At 37.0% G+C, this 20,459-nt stretch overlaps 2 protein-coding genes and 1 pseudogene across 6 annotated transcripts; 1 reads left to right on the top strand and 2 right to left on the bottom strand.

Moving 5' to 3' along the window:
- Positions 1–72: 72 nt before the first annotated feature.
- On the bottom strand, positions 73–10,199 carry LOC140887553 (uncharacterized; annotated as a pseudogene).
- Positions 10,200–13,037: 2,838 nt separating this feature from the next.
- Positions 13,038–16,547, top strand: LOC140887260 (IQ domain-containing protein IQM6-like). The gene is given in 10 exon segments (XM_073294389.1): positions 13,038–13,144; positions 13,358–13,801; positions 13,881–13,995; positions 14,072–14,137; positions 14,218–14,306; positions 14,571–14,658; positions 14,847–15,086; positions 15,444–15,545; positions 15,641–16,033; positions 16,035–16,547. Coding segments are annotated over 9 exon segments (1,785 nt in total). The 5' UTR covers positions 13,038–13,144; positions 13,358–13,409; the 3' UTR covers positions 16,335–16,547.
- LOC140887261 (pentatricopeptide repeat-containing protein At1g77405-like) lies at positions 15,783–19,961 on the bottom strand. Of its 5 annotated transcripts, XM_073294392.1 has the most exons (4): positions 17,874–19,961; positions 17,244–17,401; positions 16,072–16,313; positions 15,783–15,922 (listed from the first exon to the last, which is right to left on the bottom strand). In XM_073294392.1, exon 1 carries the CDS (start codon positions 19,920–19,922, stop codon positions 18,558–18,560), a length of 1,365 nt encoding a protein of 454 aa, XP_073150493.1. In that variant the 5' UTR covers positions 19,923–19,961; the 3' UTR covers positions 15,783–15,922; positions 16,072–16,313; positions 17,244–17,401; positions 17,874–18,557. The 5 variants fall into 5 exon arrangements, with proteins under 5 accessions (XP_073150493.1, XP_073150491.1, XP_073150495.1 ...); XM_073294390.1 differs by lacking the exon at positions 15,783–15,922 and having other exon boundaries at positions 16,154–16,290; XM_073294394.1 differs by lacking the exon at positions 15,783–15,922 and having other exon boundaries at positions 16,154–16,290; positions 17,244–17,396.
- Positions 19,962–20,459: the final 498 nt, after the last annotated feature.

Raw genomic sequence — 20,459 nt, 5'->3', positions numbered from 1 at the left:
TTTTGCAGTACACTAGCAACCACAATGCCTATACGAAAGGGTCACCCCCTACAACCAAAAACCATCAACCTAAGCCGAGAAGTATTATTTTTCGTTCGTAACCATATAAAATGTCCCTATCAAGTCGAGCACCGATATCTTTCATACATGGTGGTATTCATGCGAGCTTTCCTCACAAGGCATTGTCCCTAATGCTAAAACATACATATTATATTTCTAAACATTTTGAACCAAAAACAAAAAAGGCAAAATACATTTAGTTCAAGGCATAATGTACTCGTTCAAGCAATCTGACAACTTCATTGACCATAACTGGCATACATGTTCTCAAACTGAACATTACAGTATTTGGTGATGCAAGCGGCAATGCCAACACAGCTTCTTGTTGCATGCTTGTTAGCTCCAGGAACTGACTCAGAAGGTCACCATCAAGGATCGTAGGAGTCCCGACCTATCCGTCAACCCCAAAAAAAAAAAAAAGTCGGTTTCAGTTCCTCTCACACACACGAACTTGTGCTTGGAAGTACGTTGACAGCACAGATGAAAAAAGTTCACGGAGGCTCACCAGATTTTCACGGCTTCGATACTCACTGTGGTCATTTCCTAAAATAGGAGCAGTAAGCGGGTGAATCACCAGCCTAGATTGAAGTTCTTCCAGCAACTCATATTCCTCCCTGAAACGAATATATTCATGTTAACAGGTTAACAACCCATATAGTTCCAACCAATTAACATGATAGCCTCGAAATATCACAGCATAGAGGCATATTTTATAGGGATATATTTTTTTTAATCTAACCCTGGTCAAACATTTTATTAAAAAAATTGGTTGACTAGGTTCATTTTTCCCAATTTTCCCTATTTCATACTATATTACGGCATGGCATAGAGCCATATTTTATAACGAAATATGGTGCTCTTTTAAAATTAGATATTTAATAAGCCATTTTCAGACTGCTATATCCATGTTCCCAGTAAAGAAAATAACAAGAAAACAAGTGATGAAGATGCTTGAACTAAGAAAAAAAATAATGAAAAAGAAGAGATGAACAGATAGATAACATACCTTCTCAAGGGAATGAAGATTATTATGCTGCCCAACAGAGTAGATGCCATGATACAGTTATGTGAAAGGTTAACAACATTACAAACAGCATCACTGTCCTTCATTGGGTCATCTGCTGATAGTTTGTACGAAAATGATCCCTGCAGAGGATATAAAAATGAAAAATCACTTCCTTTAAAAAAAAAAATGAAAAATCACATATAAGAAATACTGATGCATATAAGAAACGATCCCTGCAGAGGATATGTTCTAGATCCTATTGATGTTAGTGAACAAAATTGTTCTTATTAAAACAAAAGCACCTGTATCAAAGTTTGGGTGGGGTCTGTATATTTGGCACGACCCCGACCTTTAGATTGTTGAAATTGAACTGAGGCTAAGTCATCCAAGTACATAAAATTGATGCCCATTAAAGCTAGAAAAATAAAAACCAAGTCAAGGTCCTATCACAAAAACTAGTTAGAGTAGAGTTAGGGACCATGAAAAGAACTCAAACCGATGAAGTTCGTTAAAAGATCTGAGAACTTTTCATCGGACAAACCAGAGAGTTGGCCCAAGAACAGGATTTGGCAAGAAATTCCAAATCTTGAATTTCTATGAAGACACTTGAGATCTGCACTTAAAAATTTGAAAAGCTCCTGAATTTTCAAAAGAAACTTTTCTTAAAACCTATGCCCTCAAGGGGTAAGTGGGCCGAATTAGGAGAGGTCCATGTGAGGGAAAGATATAAAATGTATCGAGTGCGACGATAGTTGGGGATTCAGTTTCTTAATTTCTTGTGGGTTCTACTAGCTTTAAGCTTAGGGTTCTAAAGAGAGAAATATCTGGGTTATTATCTTTTTATATTCAATATATGTTATATAAATCAGTATAAATTGTTCTTAATCTATTTTGGTATTCTTAATTCACTACAATTGTTCGAGGAAAACAACAGTTTTACAAGATCAAACTCGGTTTCCAGATTTTGTCTCATGCCCTTGCAGTCACGAATCATTTAAAACAATCATTAAGTCAATTAAGAATCACAAGGCCTGAAAATGGTAAACTCACACAGTTGGTAAGACAAGGCTCATCTGAATAAATTGCATCAACTTAATGGCCAAATTTTTCCCATGTGGATCAGCTCATAAAAAGTAATCAAGTCATACCGAGTATAAAATTACAAAAATTGCAGGATACCAAAATCTTCGAGAAGTACAGTGTCTCATTGGACTTCCTAGCATCCAATCGAGAAGTACAGTATCTCATTGGACTTCCTAGCATCCAACAAAAATACCTATGGCTCGCCTCAGTACAATTACTTCAAATTCAAAAAGAAAAAAAGAAAAAGCAAGAACATTATTTCAGTACGACCCTTAATTTAGTCGCATGCTGAACACATCTACCACTTTCTACCATATTTTCGTACTTAAATGGCATTTTTTAAAATACAAGAAAAGAGACATGATTCTCTAGTCCCTGTTATTTAATAAGCATGTTCGCATCCAAGCTATCAGAAACTATTGGCTCTTAATAAAAAATTACCTTCCTTATACTCATGGAAATCTCCCCCATATAGTAAGAACAACAAACTGTCAAGTTCCGCTCTGGACTTGCATCATCTGTAACAGGAAGTTAATCACATTCAGTTAATCAAAATATATATTTTTTGTTTCGGTACGAGCTACACAATAGTTAGAAATGGAAATCATAATATCTTTAACGCACACATATAGCTGCGTGATTGTGTGAGCACTGAAAATTCATCCTAAGCTATATATATATGACTAGCCAGAAACAAATTTACTCACTAACTGATTGACAACAGGGCAGTTATTTCAATTTATAATATGTGCAGGTTCACCATGATAACTAGCCATTCAAAAGTATCTCAAGTATTTGATTACTTTAACGTAAAAGGCAGCAAACATCAAACTCAAGGAAGAACTTTTTTAATACCACATTTTTTAACACTTCTGAAGCCCTATAGTTGGATAATCAAGTGAAGGGGGGTAACACGCTTTAAAGAAGCAGCATAAGATGCTCATAATTTTAACCAATTCCAAAAGATCTTGGACATGATAGCAAAGATTTCCAGTATGCTACCAAAATGTACTAGAAACATGAAAAATTGTTAGATATCAAAGAATATATTCTGCATTGGATATTATATTATTAAAAAATAAGATGCATCTTTGGTATAGACTTTTTATTGTAATTTTAGTACGGTTTCCTATCATATTTAGAAGGAGATGTTTTCACATATATACAGTCGTGCTGTTTGAATTCTAATTCAAGATACGGACACACATAACGAAGTATAATAACTCTTTGATTTACCTTCTAAATGGTTTGCACATGACATGACAGCAATACTTCCCTTACGATCTGAAACAACAGCAGTATCTACATCCATAAGCATGCAGTCACCAACTAGCCGTTGGACAGGATCACAGTATACTTGCTCAAGTTTTCTGGAATCCTGGATTCAAACAGTAAATGGTAGTTTATAGTAATTCAACCAAATACATAATAATATATTTCGATAATACCATCTCTTCTATTTAATTGTTTTTTCTTTCCATTTTGAAACAACACATACTTCTGGTGAAATGTGCAGCTCAGGGAAAATGAACAGGTTACTACACAGAAAACAAACATTATAGCTGCTGACCTCATGGTACAAATAGAAAAGAATACCATCACGACAATCCCCAACCGCAATCCTGGTGAAATGCGCAGTTAAAGTCATGATTGTAAAACGCGTTCTTCCAATAGCCAATCTCCTGACTCTCTGAGAGTTATCATTTGGAAAACTGCAAATATAAAACTGAAAAACAAAAATTGCAATATTTAGAAAAGCCCCAACAATCTTCACCAAGGTTTCCTGTAGCAGAATAAAAAATTTCCCTGACTTACAGAACTACCGGCAGAAGCCAAGAAGTACCGATCAAGGTAAGTGCACACAGCAAGGACCATCCCAGGCCAAATGGCTTGATAAGCTAATCGCAAGTTCCATGCTTCAGTTTCTTCAAGTTTGATTCCATCACAGCTATTATCTTCCAGGCTGCTGCAGTGACTACTGCTTGCAAGCTGTTCCACCACACAACCACCAATCTCACAGAAAGATAAATTTTGTTGGGACGATGAACCAGTCTTGGAACATAGTGTTGCAGAACCACTGTCAGAATGCTGCAAACTTTCAAGGCAAAGAACCACCAAACGACCTTTTGTACTGTAAAAAACACACCACAGTCACATTCAGCATGCATATAAATTACAAGGACTTCAATAAAATCTACTAATTAAAACCAAAAGCAATGCACCCTAGTCCCTAAGTATGAAAACTTCCTGGAAAATACATTAAAGCCCCCCAAAAGGTAGATATAGAACCTTTCAGCTTCACCACTAGGCATTATGGCTGGACCAGCAGATAGGCTCGTCCCAACCACCAGCACATGCTCATTTCCGACTTTCATGAGATTCATGCATTTCCCTGTCTCCCCAGGTTCAAATTTGAAAGATGACAATAAGCGGCCTGTCACTGGATCCACACAACAGATGTCAGATGAACATGAATCATTATCCAAATCTGCCCTCATGACAAGCAATAACTTGCTCTCATTGTGATATAACACTTTTCTAGGCGTCCCCCCAAGATGAAATTTCTGCACATTAAGCCTCTTACTTGGCACCATTTCCACCTATGACACAATTAGGCAGTATCCTGATGTCAAAAGCGATTGGAATAAATTCAAGAGTAGTCATTATGAATAGAAAGGTGCAAAGGCTGACATAATACCCTTCATTTCTCTCTAATAATGAAATATTGTTTCAGTAAACACTAAACATGTGTATTCTGAAAATAAAAGGTGCATGAACATGAAACTTCCCCAGGGTGAATAACCTCGATGTTTATTTCAAAGGTTAAGGGGGTAAGCGGAAAGCGTTGCTGACAATACCAAAGGAACCAACAAATCTACAACGGATAATTTTATTTTCGTAATTTTTAGTAAATCACATAGGAAATAGGTCGAGATGCAGGCTTTATCCAGAAAATAGTGCTTTAGTCATTTCATGCAAACATGTTGATTGGATTTGCAAGCCATCTGTGTAACAATATGATTATTTTGCCACCAGGTAGTGTCTACAAAAGATTTGAGCTTTACAAATTTTTCTCCAACTGCACGGATTTACAATAACCAATTACACAAGATAGTTGTAGTTCACTGCTATCCCCAGAATTCTTGTAGAACATTTTTTTGGCATAAACTAATACTAAGCCACAATTTAATTCATTAAATTTTCATGTTTGATATTATTCTCACGTATTACAATAAATGCTGTACTAGATCCAACATAGAGCCAAAAATACAGGATTTGATAGTAGAACAGTGAAAAAGTTGGTACCAAATCAAGAGACTCAATTCAGCAACCAGCTCACCACCATTTCCCTTCAAGATGGATACCTATGGTAGTTCCGGGCTTCAATTGCCATTTTCACAAAAACCAAAGAAATCCTAACTCAAATTTCCATCAAGTAATTTCTTGACTCGTGAGGTGTTGTACAGAGAATGGGCCATTCTATCAATGGATGGTTAAGAATTGCAATGACCAAATTTATACGGCAAAAATCTATTTCATGTCCATCTCAATTGCTTAATTTAATCATGTATGTGATGCTCTTACAGAGAAAGATACACCCACAAAGAGGCCTATCGGCTTTTGTACCAATCTTGGAAAATAAAAGTGAAATGCAAAAGTATTGCGAAAGAGGAAAGAGTTGAAGCAGAGGGAGAATAAATCAACATCAAGTATATACTTATTTTACCAGATGAAGACTGTTCTCTGAAACAAATAAAATTCCTCTAAGGCATTCCACTGAACACACAGGAGTGACATGAGTGGAAGGTTGAAAGGAGATGGAGGTATACGAGAGGCTATGTCTTGCAGTATGCACTAACCAAGGCCTATCACTGAGAGCAATCACATCAGCGTTAAGGGAATCACCCAAGGAAACCAAGAAAACAGGTGTGATACCAAGACGGCGCACAGCAATCAGCTGAAGATTAACTGGAATCTCTCCTTTAGCCTTCCCAGATGTATTGGAAATGGATGTTGGTAGTTGTTTATGATTTGGGGATGTAGACTTCCATGGGGGCTTAGCATTCACCATACAAGAACCAACAGTAGACTGCTGACAAGGAGACCTAGCAAATGATAGTGTAGAAGTAACAGGCCACTCAAACCTAAGAAGCATTCCATTTCTTAATCCAGAAAGAACATACAGACGATCAACAAAGACAAGCCTTACATCTTGAGGAACACGACCACTAACAGTAGCTTCCATGGTGTTCATTAATGAAATAACCCCCGTGGCAACAATTTGCATCCCCTTGTCACATGTAAAGGAGACAACTTCTACTGAAGGCTTATGAGTACCGATAACAAACATGTAGTCATTATTTACATTTGTGAGAGGCGCCATATGGTGGTTATCTCCATATGTTACTGGTGCTTTATTCTGCTCAAGGTGCTTTTGAGGTACGGAAAAACAAGACACTTCATTCTGCAATTTCACACACTGCATCTGATATACTTCGTAATGATGTGTCAATGAAGATCTAATACCAAGGATGAATAAGAAGCAAGGACTGGAAGTTGCTACTATGATTATACCATCTCCAACAGCTCCAAGACTTATGGACATATTATCAGGGAACCATGAAGTGCAAATAGGGGATGCAAGAGGAACACCTTTTGTATGCACAGCTCCACTAGGCAAACAGAGTCTGACTCCATATTGGTGGATCTGGACCAACACCCCATCGGCCACAAGGCCACAAGCCAAAGTACAGACATCAGGCTGAAAACCAACAGAATCAGTCACATCAGAAAAACGAATCCCAACAGAGAGCACCCTGGTTTCTTCAACGAATGACAGCACAAGAAAAGAATGATAGGTATCAGACGCTTCCATTTTTAATGTCCAAGTACCAGTAATACCCTGATAAATAGGAGCAGTTTTTAACAATTTGTCCACGCTGATACCACTTCGAATGATTCGTAAAGATCCTTCAGGAGCCATCCCAGAGCAGGCAAACATTTGATCAGATTTCTCTTCAGGATAATCAACAAATGCCATATCCAAGATTGGAGCAATATTCTGAATCGGACTTCTGTGGCACAAGAATCCCTCTTCAAATTTTAATACCATTCCATCAGCCATGTCAACAATGGTTGCCACGAATCCACCATCAAGCCATAAAAGAGCCTTAGATGGTAGACCTTTGTAAAGACAAGCAGATAGATTTACTCTGATGCCATCAGACTCGAAGATAACTTCCATCGCATATATCCCCAGAATCTGCACTAAAAATTATCCTAGGATTATATGAGTCACCTGGTTCCCAGCTCCACGAGCAGACATAGTTGCAACCAGGTTTCACGTTGCTGTAATCATCAATGTTCATTGGATCATCATTTTTATTTATGTCACTAAGCTCCAACAACGCGGATGCAGCAACACTATACATACCTTCTTCATCCATAATATCTGGTATTCTAACAACATGTTCATATTTTTTTTCCTCAAAAGGAGTGAAATTTAAACTTGTTCTATAAACACATGTAGGGTTATGAGCATTCCTAAAATCCATCAGGACAACATCACCAGCCCTAAACAGGAAGGCATATCCATGAACATGAGGGACTTCAACAATATGATGCGCCAAGGGTCCAGCTTCAGCAAACTTATATAATACGTGAATTGCTTGTTCCTCAACGTTCCATTCCAACAAAAGAAGTTCATTCCGATAAAAAGATCCCCTCCTGTAGAACAAGAAGAAAACTTCTACGAATGGTAAATGAATATGTATTATTTCTCCAATACAACCAAAGCACTAAAAAAGAAGTCATTTGGTGCAAAGATAAAACTAAATGGCAGGAAAGTAGTTCTCAATCTCAAAGCTAAGACATATTACGTATAACGTACCTATTTAAAAGAATAGCCAAAACTGGCTTATACTCCTTCCCAGGCTGAGAGTTTTCCTTTGAGATGAAGCACATGCTCCATATAGTTCCAGAGATATTAGTAGCACCTCTATCAGTTTGCAAAAGTCCATCTTTTTCAGGAGGACAAGAGATTCTCTAAAATCAGTGAAAACAGAGAAAAGAAAAGGTTAGAAATTTTTTATAGCATTTAACTGAATATTAAGAGGACAGCACCAATACAACATCAATGGTGGTAAAGTATATGCTAAATCCCAACCTTATCAATGATTTCACCATTGGAGGAAAATGAAAGCGAGAAAATAACCAACTGGTCCTCATACGCACTGGCAGCAACAAAGCAACCACTGTATAGGGCAAAGCATTAAACAACCTACATGAATAGCAGTTCTAAAAGATCTGAGTGGAAACTGATGCAGCTGTTTATCGTCGGAAAAACTCGAGTGTGGGCAATAGTAGTCAGGAACTAAATCACCTGGAATCAACAGTCAACATCCTTCCAACTTCATGTCTCGAGTTTCCAGGAGCAGAAAGTTGTAAATGAGTCAATGGGAAAAACCTGCAAGATTTATTTAATTATTATTAATAATTAATAAATAAATAAGTAAGCAACCACTCTCAAAAGACTATTTTGGGAAATTAGCCATAAGCATTAAAGTAGAAAAAATTATTTCAAGAAAAGATAGCAATAAAATATCATCGAATAGAACCTGTGCATTTCATTGCAAAAGGAAAGAAACGACAGCTTCCCTGAATCAGAAATGACAAGCAATATATCCTTCCCTGGTAACTACCAAACAATCAAGCAATTAATCCTCAACAATTTAGAGTTTCCAAGAAAAAGTAAGTAAAAAATAAAAGAATTAGCATAAAAAACCTTTGAACTCTGTGCTCGGAAACTCTCATTCCAAGGAAGTACTGCAATATCTTTTACTGTGCCAAACACAGGTTGTTCAGTAACAGATTGCACAACTCCGTCTTCACCGATTGTAACAAGCTCTATTGATGTCTCCTGAAACAAGATTTGGCAGAAAGTGAGATTTTTATGACTGCATCTCTGAACGACTTAGTCCAAATCAATATAAGCTATATTAATTCATATTCATAAACGACTTGAAGTCCTTTGTTAAAATCTGGACTCCCCAAAAACTAGCTCAAGGGAGTGGGTTGTCCTCGTCTAAATAAGGAACTCCCAGGAACTCGATTCAAACCGACGTGGGATATATTTAAACACACCCACACACGCCCAGGAATGTACATCTGAAGCGTGAAAATATTAACGGGTGGCCAACTATGAGCAGTCCAACACATGACACGTTAAAATTTGGACTTGGACCTAACTCATCCCAAAAGCTCAAGTTGCGAGGATTGTCCTTGTCAATATAAGAAACTCCCACGAACTCTGTCCAACCGACGTACCGACGTGGGACGTATTTCAACATCCCGTAAGGCAATTTTGTGATTCCGCCATGGCAAGCTGAATTTGGTAGATGCTTGACACGCACATCTTTTATAGTCAGCAAGAAATAGAATCCAGTCACCGATGAAATATACAATATACATTGTTTGTCAAAGAAAAACCGCTCAAAACATCACTCAAATTTGTTCAGAAAAGAATTTATTTCGTGAAAATGGATAACAAATTGCAAAAGAAAGGACTGAACCTAGTCACGCACACGAACACAAACGTAACTGCGGCTGAAATGCTTGCGTCGAATTTCTGACAGGCAAATCAAGAAAACACCCCCCAAGCAAATAAAATTTAGTGCAGGAACATAAAAAGGAAAAACCTTGCCGAAGACGACGTCGTAGCAAGCGGGGGAGCGGAAGTGGCCGCGGACAGCTTGAAGAACGACGCTGCCTCTGAGGACTGTCTTCGCCAAATAACAAGCGCCGGCGTTGTTTCCGAAGGCTGATCGCGAGTTACGGTTGGTGTTTTGCCTCGCTGATGCAGACGAAGAGGAAGATTCGTGTTCCGAAACCGCCATTTCTTCTCGTTTCGGGTTTTGAATTTTGATTGATTGGGAGAAAAATGAAATTACGGAATCAAATCATTGGTTTTTGCAGATTCCAAGTGACTAGAGAGAGAGAGGGAAATGGGGGATGATGTTGCTTGGGCCGTGGAACCGGAACTGTCCATTGACTGAAGAGACTGGAACCATAAAAGGTCCCAAAAAAAAATAATTAAACATGGTGGAAGTTCTAGTATGTACTATGTAGTACTATGTACCAATGATATGATCCTCGTAATGTCTCGTTCCAAATTTATAAATTTGTATTAGATATATCTATTATATATGTACTATATTATTAAATTCGAAATCATAGCAATATCAAAATTATCATAATTTAATTTAACATTAACGTATCATATTGTGCATTAACGAGACTTTGATACACTGATATATTTCTGTATTTTTTGTTTTTTGATAGCTATTTAATTATTAATATGTCACATTTGTTTTTTTTTTTTACATTTGGTGGATATTTATATACGAAAACTTTATTTTTATATTATTTATAAACCTTTTATTTTTTTTATTTTTTATTAAAAAATAGATTATACAAGTACGCAACGCGTGCATCCGAGTACTAGTAGGTTATAAAACATGAGCAAGATGTCTTCCTGGAATATGCATATACTATTAATCTTTTAGTCTCCTTTAGGACGAAGATTATTATAGTAACCAACAAACCGTAACGGTGTTACGTACTTATGTTATAAAGTCGTCTGTTTCACGCTGACCTATAGGTAACCAACCACCTACCGGATTACCTACCAGTTCTTTCCAAATATGAAAAGAAGAAAACCACTCTCTTTGCTAACATTTTCTCTTTTCGGTGCTTATCCCTTAGCAAATGCGCAAAAGTTTTACAACAACGAGGGATTCATATCTCAGTGACTCCCAAGTTAATTGGTATTTCATATTCACAACCCTTGTTGTTTTTCCCCAGTTTTCAGCATTTCATATTTGCATGTTCTATACGGTCTAATTTTACTACATTTTATATGGGGAATTTATTTTTTATTTTTTTATGTTTTCTTATCAAAATGCCGATTTTTTTAAGGTAAAACACTAGATAGATTAAATACAGAAGTCTTTGTTTACAACATTAAGAAGCGAATAAGGCATAAGACGGTTAACTAATTCTAGCCTCGAAACCACGGATAAAGCATAATGAGCTAAAAAATGAGCCACAACATTTGTGAACGTTTTGTATGCATGATGTATAAGAATCCAAAGGGCTGTAATCACTCTTTCTGAAACAAGATCCTCTAATGATTGGATTATTGCTCTAATCTTCAATAGACCCAAAAAATACAAATGTTTGCAAAACATATCTCAAACAAAAGTCCATTCCCGTGCTGAATGCGGTCAATTCTGCGCCTTTAACTGGCCTCAGGGAAAATGCAAATGAGGCCGAAACAAGATGGAATTTCATTCATTAAAAAATTGACATGTTTTAATCGATTCCTAAAAATTGAACTCCTATGTGATAAAATGCACAATAAAGAGGCTTCATTTGTTGGGCCTCGACCTTATGAAAGGTTCGACTATGTAGATCTTTTGGGCTAATTGCATTAATCTCCCCTGTGAAAAGTCTAAAAATCATAAAACTCCTAAAAAATATTAATAGGCTAATGCATCCTTCAGTTTTTTAAAATTTAGCACATTTCATCCCTATGTTATACAAACTCGGGCACATTCATACCCTCTCATAGGAGTTTTTATGCTAATTTTTTTAAAACATAGGGTCTAACATGCTATTAATTTTACACATGGTGTTTTATGCCTTTTAAACTTTTTACAAGGGATGTGGATGCAATTAGCCCTAGATCTTTTTTCTCATCTCAGTCGCTTGAAGTGTTCTATGACTTCAACTTTTCTTAAACTGAGGTTTCCTTTTTCTTGTCACGTGAGATGAAAAAGATCTCTCATGTCTTTTGTGACTTGAATTTTATGTTATTAAAAATATTTTTAATATAATATGACATATTTTTTTAAAAAAAGATTTGCAACGGATTACAAGTTATTTCCAAATAGATCGATATTTTAGTCACGTCAATTTCAGCCACCTTCTAATCAGCTTCTTCGTTGAAAGTTGAATATTCCGATGATTGATGACCGAATTAGCCGTTTTTCAAAAGTAATTGTACCAAGATTAAACATGAAAAAACTACCATACCAAAGACAAAAAAGATAAGTTATTGGTTTCCATAAATTTAAATCATTATCAACCTTTGATATACAGAAGTAAGCATATTGTCCCCTGTTTTGAGTCCAAGTGGTCTTGTCGGAAAACAAAAAACTATCCTGGCTCTCAATTGATATTTCCTATATTTCAGGCCATCGCATTTGACATGTCACCTACGTGAGTCACTCCTTATTATCCAGAATTCAAAACAGTATTTTGTGCAAAAACACGTCAATTTTCGGTCACATCATAATTTTCGTTTATGATCAATTTTGATTTTCACATGTTAAGAATATAACCAAAGTTTCACAAGATCATTGGTCAATATATAAAATGATATATTGATTGGTATGAAGCTCCACATGCCCAAAAGTAAATTATATCATATCATTGTGAAGATATTTGAATTCCATTATGTCACAAATGACTTCGTTTTTAGGAAACAGAGCCATGTTGGTGGTATCCGACCTTTTGGGTGAAGTCCAAAACAAAATCACGAGGGTTTATAAAGTTTTCATTGTATTACACAACGAGTGACTCGAAAAATAACTAGAAAAAACTCGGACCCGATTCCAATCAGGTCTACGTCCCAAAATAGTAAGTTTGTTAACATGTCCACCAATGAATCTAATTCAATACCCTGGCTGAAAACAATCTACTCTTGTGTGTGTTGTATCTCTCCTCTTATCCATCGCTCCCTGACCTTCCTATATATAGTAATACAGTTGTTTTCCAAGAAAACACACAAACAAACATTGGATACGCACACAGGGACAGGGAGAGCTTTGTGTTTACGTACGTCTCATTGAAGGGGACCCCTCTGTCCCAACACAGCTTTCTTCACCTCATTTTCTCTCAATCTTTCTCATTGGATTTCATCACAGATTTGAGGTAATATTTAAGTACAAATTATGGGTTGTTGTTTGTACTTGAAAAATATTAAATTCTATACATTCACGTTCATGCATAAAAAAAAGGTTAGTCTTTTTTTTGCATGATTATCCGTGGAGAATATGGGCCTTTTCTAGCTTATGTTAAGAATCAGGATTCCAGTTTTCGCCCTTTTTTGCTTCATTGATTTGTTGATTAAATTTGTGAATACAGCAAGAGATCGATCTACCAGAGCATTCTGGTTCTGGTTTTGGTTTTGGGAGGAATGGGAATGGCATTCGCCTGTTCATTGGAGGATCTGGATGGCCGGCTGGTAAGATCAGTCAGTTTTGGAGGAAACAACACGAGGATTGCTTCATCTGTTGGTTTTAACGTTGGAGATTCGAAATTGAAAGCTTTCGGTTCTGGCAGTATGATCCTTGAAGGATCACTTAGCTTTAAGAGGAGGGGATTGGAGCCCAAAATCTCCGTCCAGGCTCCGGAAGAGCGAGCGTCGATCAGCTTGACAAGCAGCTACAAGTTGCCCATACTCAAGAAGCCACTGCCGTATTCCGACAATGACAGACATCTGGCTGCTGTGAGGCTGCAGAAAACATACAAGAGTTTTCGGACCCGAAGGCAACTTGCAGATTGTGCAGTTCTGGTGGAGCAAAGATGGTACCTACCCTTTATGCTTTAGCTAATATAACATGGCATTCTAGTATGCTCCTGATCATTTGGAATGTCTGTCATTTAGGTGGAAGCTTTTGGATTTTGCTGAGCTCAAACGTAGTTCTGTGTCGTTTTTCGACATCGAGAGACCTGAAACGGCTATTTCACGTTGGTCGAGAGCAAGAACAAAAGCTGCCAAGGTGTTGTGTGTACGCTTACTCTCTGCACTTCGTTGTTTTTCAGATATCTTAAAGGCTCTTGCTCCATTCATGTTAGGTGGGGAAAGGTTTGTCAATAGCTGATAATGCCCGGAAACTGGCTTTGCAGCATTGGCTTGAGGCGGTAAGCGTCTGTGTTTCGGGTTATTTTCAATGGATGATGTTCATTTATGAAATCATAGTATTTCTATATTGTGCTTTTAGATTGATCCTAGACACCGCTATGGCCACAACCTACAATTCTACTACATCAATTGGCTCCATTGTGACAGCAAACAACCCTTCTTCTACTGGTAAATTTCACGTACTACAAAGTGAAGTTTCATTTGTCTAGGGTAGTGTTTATAAATTCTCAACTTCTACGAGCAGTTTCCAAACATTTCATTAGCTAAGAACTTCTACGTGCAATTTCCAAACATTTCATTAGCTAAGAAGTAAGAACTTCGAAGTGCAATTTCCAAACATTTCATTAGCTAAGAACTTCGAAGCACTTAAAATAAGATCTTACGAACACTATCTACATCTATCTATGACAGACAGTTTATTTTGAACTTCAGGCTGGACATTGGAGACGGTAAAGAAGTAAATATAGAGAGATGCCATAGATCAAAACTTCAACAACAGTGTATCAAGTACCTTGGCCCGGTAAGCTGCACAACCTCGTGTAGAAGTTTTTGATTTTGCATTTTTGCTGAACATATATTCATGTTGCACAATCTCTTAGATTCGACGCATCCCTGGAACCTCAACATGGCTAATGTAAAATAGCATAGAATTGCCTTTTCTCTTGACTAGATTGAATCGAGCAAATTACTACCTTTTCAACTTTACAGATGGAGAGACGTGCATATGAAGTTATCATAAGTAATGGGAAGCTAATGTACAAAGAATGTGGCAAAATTTTGGACACAAGGGAGGGGCCAGAAGATGTGAAATGGATCTTTGTGCTCAGTGTGTCCAAAATCTTGTACGTGGGACAGAAGAATAAGGGCACTTTTCAACATTCCAGTTTTTTAGCAGGAGGTGCAACATTATCTGCTGGACGACTAGTTGTAGAAGACGGTGTTCTGAAGGTAAAGAATGTTAACACATCGTCATCTCTTTTTTTTTCCTTTTGTTTCCTCTTTCCTGTGAATGTATTCATCTCCCATAAATATAGACGCACACATTCTCGTGTATTTTAATTTTCTTAGCCCAAAAACACATTTTCCCTTCTTACATATTCAATATAATCATTACATTTAGTTGACTGAAAAATAGATATTTAAACCTTCAAATAAAATCATCCAATAATTAATTTCAGTAACAGTTCAGTGTTCCCAAAACAAAGCCTCGCAAGCCAATCCCTTTTTTTTTCTTTAATTGGTAATGTTGACTAATTGCAAAGGTTTAGGTGACATGAAATGTATGATCTGTTGTTTTGGACACAGGCAGTTTGGCCACACAGTGGACATTACCTTCCAACAGAAGAAAACTTTGAGGAATTCATGGCCTTTCTTTTGCAGAACAATGTTGATCTCAGTGTTGTTCAAGTAAGATCCATTATGCTCTTTGGTGGTTCTCTTATCAAACGTGGGGAAAAAACAAAAACAAAAACAAAAACAAACTAATTTCGAGTATGTTGCAGAAAGCACCGAGTGATGAACTTGAAGTTTGTGTTGGCCTGCGTAGTGGCGTATCAGCACCAGATTTCAGGTTTGCTGGAGACCTCGAGATTAAAAATGAAAACATAGAGAAGTACTCAAAGCAAAAACATACAAAGGATGATGAAAAAATGCTACCCCGAATATCAAGATGGTCCAGGAAACTACAGTCAAAAATCGCTCTCCTTCAAATCCCAAAGAGGGAGGAGGGGGTAGAGTTGTTCAGGACGCCAAAACCAGGGTCTCCTTATGCTCTGGAGAGTCCACTGGATGATGGATATGAGACAGCAGACGAATCCCTTTCAGACTCAGAGTTCTCATTCTCCAAGCAAAACTTATTCGATCAAGATACAGATGAAGAGGACTATGAAAAAACACGTCCCACAAGAAAAGATAATAAAGAGGATAAACTCACACAAAGGGATGAAGTCCTATCAGCTGGCTTATCAATTGTCATGCAGATGGACCACAGGAGCTGGACCGCGAATTGGATGTGTCAGGGATTATCCTTCAGAGCTCCAGTTCCGTGTGCTAGAAGAGGTATGCTTGTCTCCTAGAAGTGCCTTGTCATCACCTCTTAGAAGTGCAAGACCAGCTGTTACTGTGGGAGGAAATCTTACTCCTACCAACACCACTGCATGTAGAAAGAAAAGTCCACTGGCAATAGAATCATCATAATTCATCCACGCAAAAGAGGCGGAAGAATTGGTGTCATTGACAAGTGCAGTCTTGGGAATGGAAAACATCGTCTCTTAATTTGTGAATTTGTTTTTTATTCCATCTATCCATGATTGCCTTCGCAAAATTTTCCTAATGTATAAATACTGTAGAAATTTGTAGGTCGGATAGGCAGGAGTTTGCTGGTGTTTGACCCTTTAGCTAAAAACTGTATCTGCCATCATCTAGTTTAGTTTTTTTAAGAACTAGTATGGAACATAGAATTGTCCTATTCAACACAATATATTCCAAGTATGAAACATATCTGTTTAGAAGTGCTACTTCCCATCCTCACTAAATTCCAAGTGGAATACCAGCTCCAACTTTAACATATCATGTTGAATTAAAAGCTATATATAAATTTATTAGGTTATGTACATGATGATTAAATTCTATAAAGTATTGTTTGATGTGGTTGATAAGATTATCATTGAACGCACACTACACCAAACACAATATAATCACATTACATAAATTACCCATATCTATCATTTTTCTATCACTCTGTTATACATCCACATCTTACGATCAGATCACATCACGTACCACAAAATATGTAAATGTTTAACAAAAACTATCAGTCTTATTTGAAACGTTTATCTCGTTTGGATTAGACGATGACATTTTCTTGAAAAAAAAAAAAAAAACTACATACAGATTTATATGGTTGATTATAAAATAATTAAATTATATAAATACTTAACAATAATTCATAATAATATATATTTTGATAAATGAAAAATGAAATTGCCATTTTGTCCGTGTAGAGAACCGCAAGTTGAATCCTATACCATAGATGGAATGACAAGTGTAGTTTACTAAACCTCCTCAATGTCGATAAAAGAAAACCGATTGGATAACAATACATACCATTTGAATTTGGTAGTGATTTTCCACAACCATCAATACTCCACATATTTGATGAACCAGAATGACTGGTATAACTGCATTCCCTCCAGCAGCAGTAAGGTTTCCTGTTCACTCCAACAATTCCCATCCACATCCCTGTAATATATCATAAAACTGGCCTTCATTTTAGGAAAACCAGTAGTGACAAATTGTTAACTAAATGCCTCAATGGTCCACATAAAAAGAAATGAAAACATAAAAATGACCTGAAGTGAGAATTCCGTAATTTTAAAAAATAAAAAGAAATGACCATTATAAGTATTGATTTATCCACTTTTATCACTATGAAATAAGTGTACAGATATAATCATCGTATACATCATAATACACAATTTTTGAGATATGGTAGCTTGCGATTTTTATCTAAATTTAGACATTACATTATAAACTAACTTATAGGATGAAGAAATGCCAGCCGATCACTCACTCTACAATTGGATATATGTGAGACACCCATTTTTGATATCATGTTGACCAGAGTAAAATTAAGATATCTCAAACATAGAACTTCCACCATGATGGGAAAAGCTAAGTGAAGATGTCATATAGAAGTATGTCTAAAGGCTTAATGCGATAAGTGATAAGTGCTACCTTGTCAATAACAAAATCTACTCATGCCACTTGCAGCATCCTCCAACAGAACCCCTGATAAAGCTGAACTATTTCAGGGTATGTCTGCTCTCGCCATTCCGTGCAACCCTCTCTACTTCCACAATTCCAAGCACCGCTGAATTTGGCCAATTAAACACTCTTTAATCCCAATTGAGAAATCACAAATTTTCAAGCCATTGTCATCCAAATATTGAATCTCTTGTGTGGTATCTGAGCAGTCCTATATGACCTCCGACTGCGAGGATCACATTCAGTTTCTAGTGGGCTGGGTCCAGATCAGGGTTGTCATCATCTTCTTTGTCCTCAATGAATGGGATCTCATTAATAGCCCTTTCTTGGCTCAAGGATGGTTTCACCTTGATTAGATCTTTTACCTGATTCTCCAAACCACTTTCAATGAGGCCGCAGAAGCTATTGTAGAAACTCATTCTCCATCCAACTTTAGGGCATCATACACTAGCAATTAAACTAAAAAGAAAAACTTTAATCGGACCTCATGTTATTTGGCTAACTGCAGTCAGAAACCCCTGGGCTGTCACATGTATCTCACGTCCTGAGCCTATGGAACTGTTGGACACTAGAGTTTTCCCGCGATACACTGAGTTTGTAGCTTGAAACCTTTTTTTTTTTTTGATAGGACGATAAGTGTAGCTTGAAACTATATTATATACTCGATGTGCAGGTCTTATATGGGGCTCTTTCTTGGCTCAAGGATGGTTTTACCTTGATCATCTCTTTCACACGATTCTCGATACCACTTTCAACAAGCACACAAAAGCCCTTTTCTAGCAAATCCATCTTCCCGTTTGACTCTAGGGCATCACATACTAACTTATACGTATACTCCCTAGGAATTGAACCTCCCTCGACAAGCTCAACCAAGAAATCCCTTGCCTCGACCACCCTCCCCACTTCACATAAGGCATGAATTATAGGTGTATATGAACTTGAATTTGGTACCCCATGATTCCTTTTTTGCATAATTCTCAACATCTCAATAGCCTTTTCAATCTCATTCACTACGCTGTAGTATCTAATGACGGAATTATAAGTAATTGTATTAGGTACACATTCTCTTCTAGACATTTCATCCAACAATTCCAGTGCCCTCCCAATCCTATTAGTCTTACAACAACCATTGATCAGAGAATTGTAAGTCACGACATCTGGAACAAACCCTTTAAACAACATTAATCGGAACAAATGATTGGCTTCCCACATACGTCTACGTGTAGCTTTTCGACACCCAGTTTCCATGGCATACCTACAATAAGAACTAATCAAAACTGTGTATGTGAAGGCATCAGGGGGGCATCGAAACCCAGGCAACTCCATTTGTTCCAGCAAGAATCTTGCTTTTTTGAAAAAACCAACTTGACAGAGGGCGTAAATTACAGTATTGTAAGCATACACGTCAGGCTTGCAATGAAATTGCTTCATCCTATAAAATGCTGACAAAGCCTCATTCACTAAACCTTCATCCCCTAAAGCTTTGATCAAGCAAGTCATGGTTGCAGTTGTTACAAGATTGCATTTTTCTGACCTCCTCGACATGTTTTTCAAGAAATCCCACATTAAATTCAATCTATTCCCTTTGACTAGAACAAGAACCATCTCCTTGCACGTTTGCTCATTGTGTTGAAACCTGAAATGGGTTTCAACCCAATAGTAAAACTCCAGTGCCTTTTCCAGTCCATGATTCACTTTCTTGGGGTCTCTATGAGCTGCAGGGCCAAGAATCAGAGAACCCTTTTTGTATTTAACTGATTCTTGCTTGAGGTTCCTTTGTTTGAGTGTGGAGCGGTGGCGGGAGGGCTTTTGCCGGCCGATGGATCTGAAGGATTGAAACAGGTGTAATGGGATCAACCTGAGGACCTGAATAACGCTTTCTGGGGTCCAAATGAGGTGTTGGTGAGGAAGAGCGGTGTTGAAGGGCTTGTTTTGGATTATTGCTTGCAGAAGTTGTTTCGCGATGGTACTAGTTTGGGTGGAAACACGGCGGCGGAGCGGCGGCGGCAATTGAAACATAAAGAAACCGAGGGTGTCTCGGAGCAGGGCCTCGGTGGTGTTGACGCAGATTTGACTCAAGATACCGATCGGTACATGGGAATGGGAAGTATAATGTACAAAATTGTACCGGGGAAATTAGGGAAAAGGCACATCGCAAATTTGTATTTTAAAAAAGAGTTATTCTCTGCTTTAATTTTAATACACATCTTTAATTTTGATTTTTAAAAAAATTAGCACATTATTGTGCACGCGCCCTCATGCGATTGGACAAAGATTTTGATATTTTTTGCACCAAATACACCTATAAAATATTAAAAATGCATTTTTGACCCCTGTGAAAATAATTTTTAAATCTATTCAACCCATAATATATAGTTTTTAATAAAATCCAATTATAAATATTTAGCAAACATTTTTTGTTTTATTAATTTTTTATTTTTTTATTTTAAATGTATTATCATTAATTAATTGTTTTCTAAAAATATTATTAATTTATCATGTTATCATTATTTTATTAAACTCACTTCGTATTTCCAAATTTTCCATTAAACATGC

The sequence above is a fragment of the Henckelia pumila genome, chromosome 3, assembly GCF_033568475.1.
Source record: "Henckelia pumila isolate YLH828 chromosome 3, ASM3356847v2, whole genome shotgun sequence".
Classification (NCBI taxonomy): domain Eukaryota; kingdom Viridiplantae; phylum Streptophyta; class Magnoliopsida; order Lamiales; family Gesneriaceae; genus Henckelia; species Henckelia pumila.
This window is presented reverse-complemented; position numbering and strand designations above follow the sequence as displayed.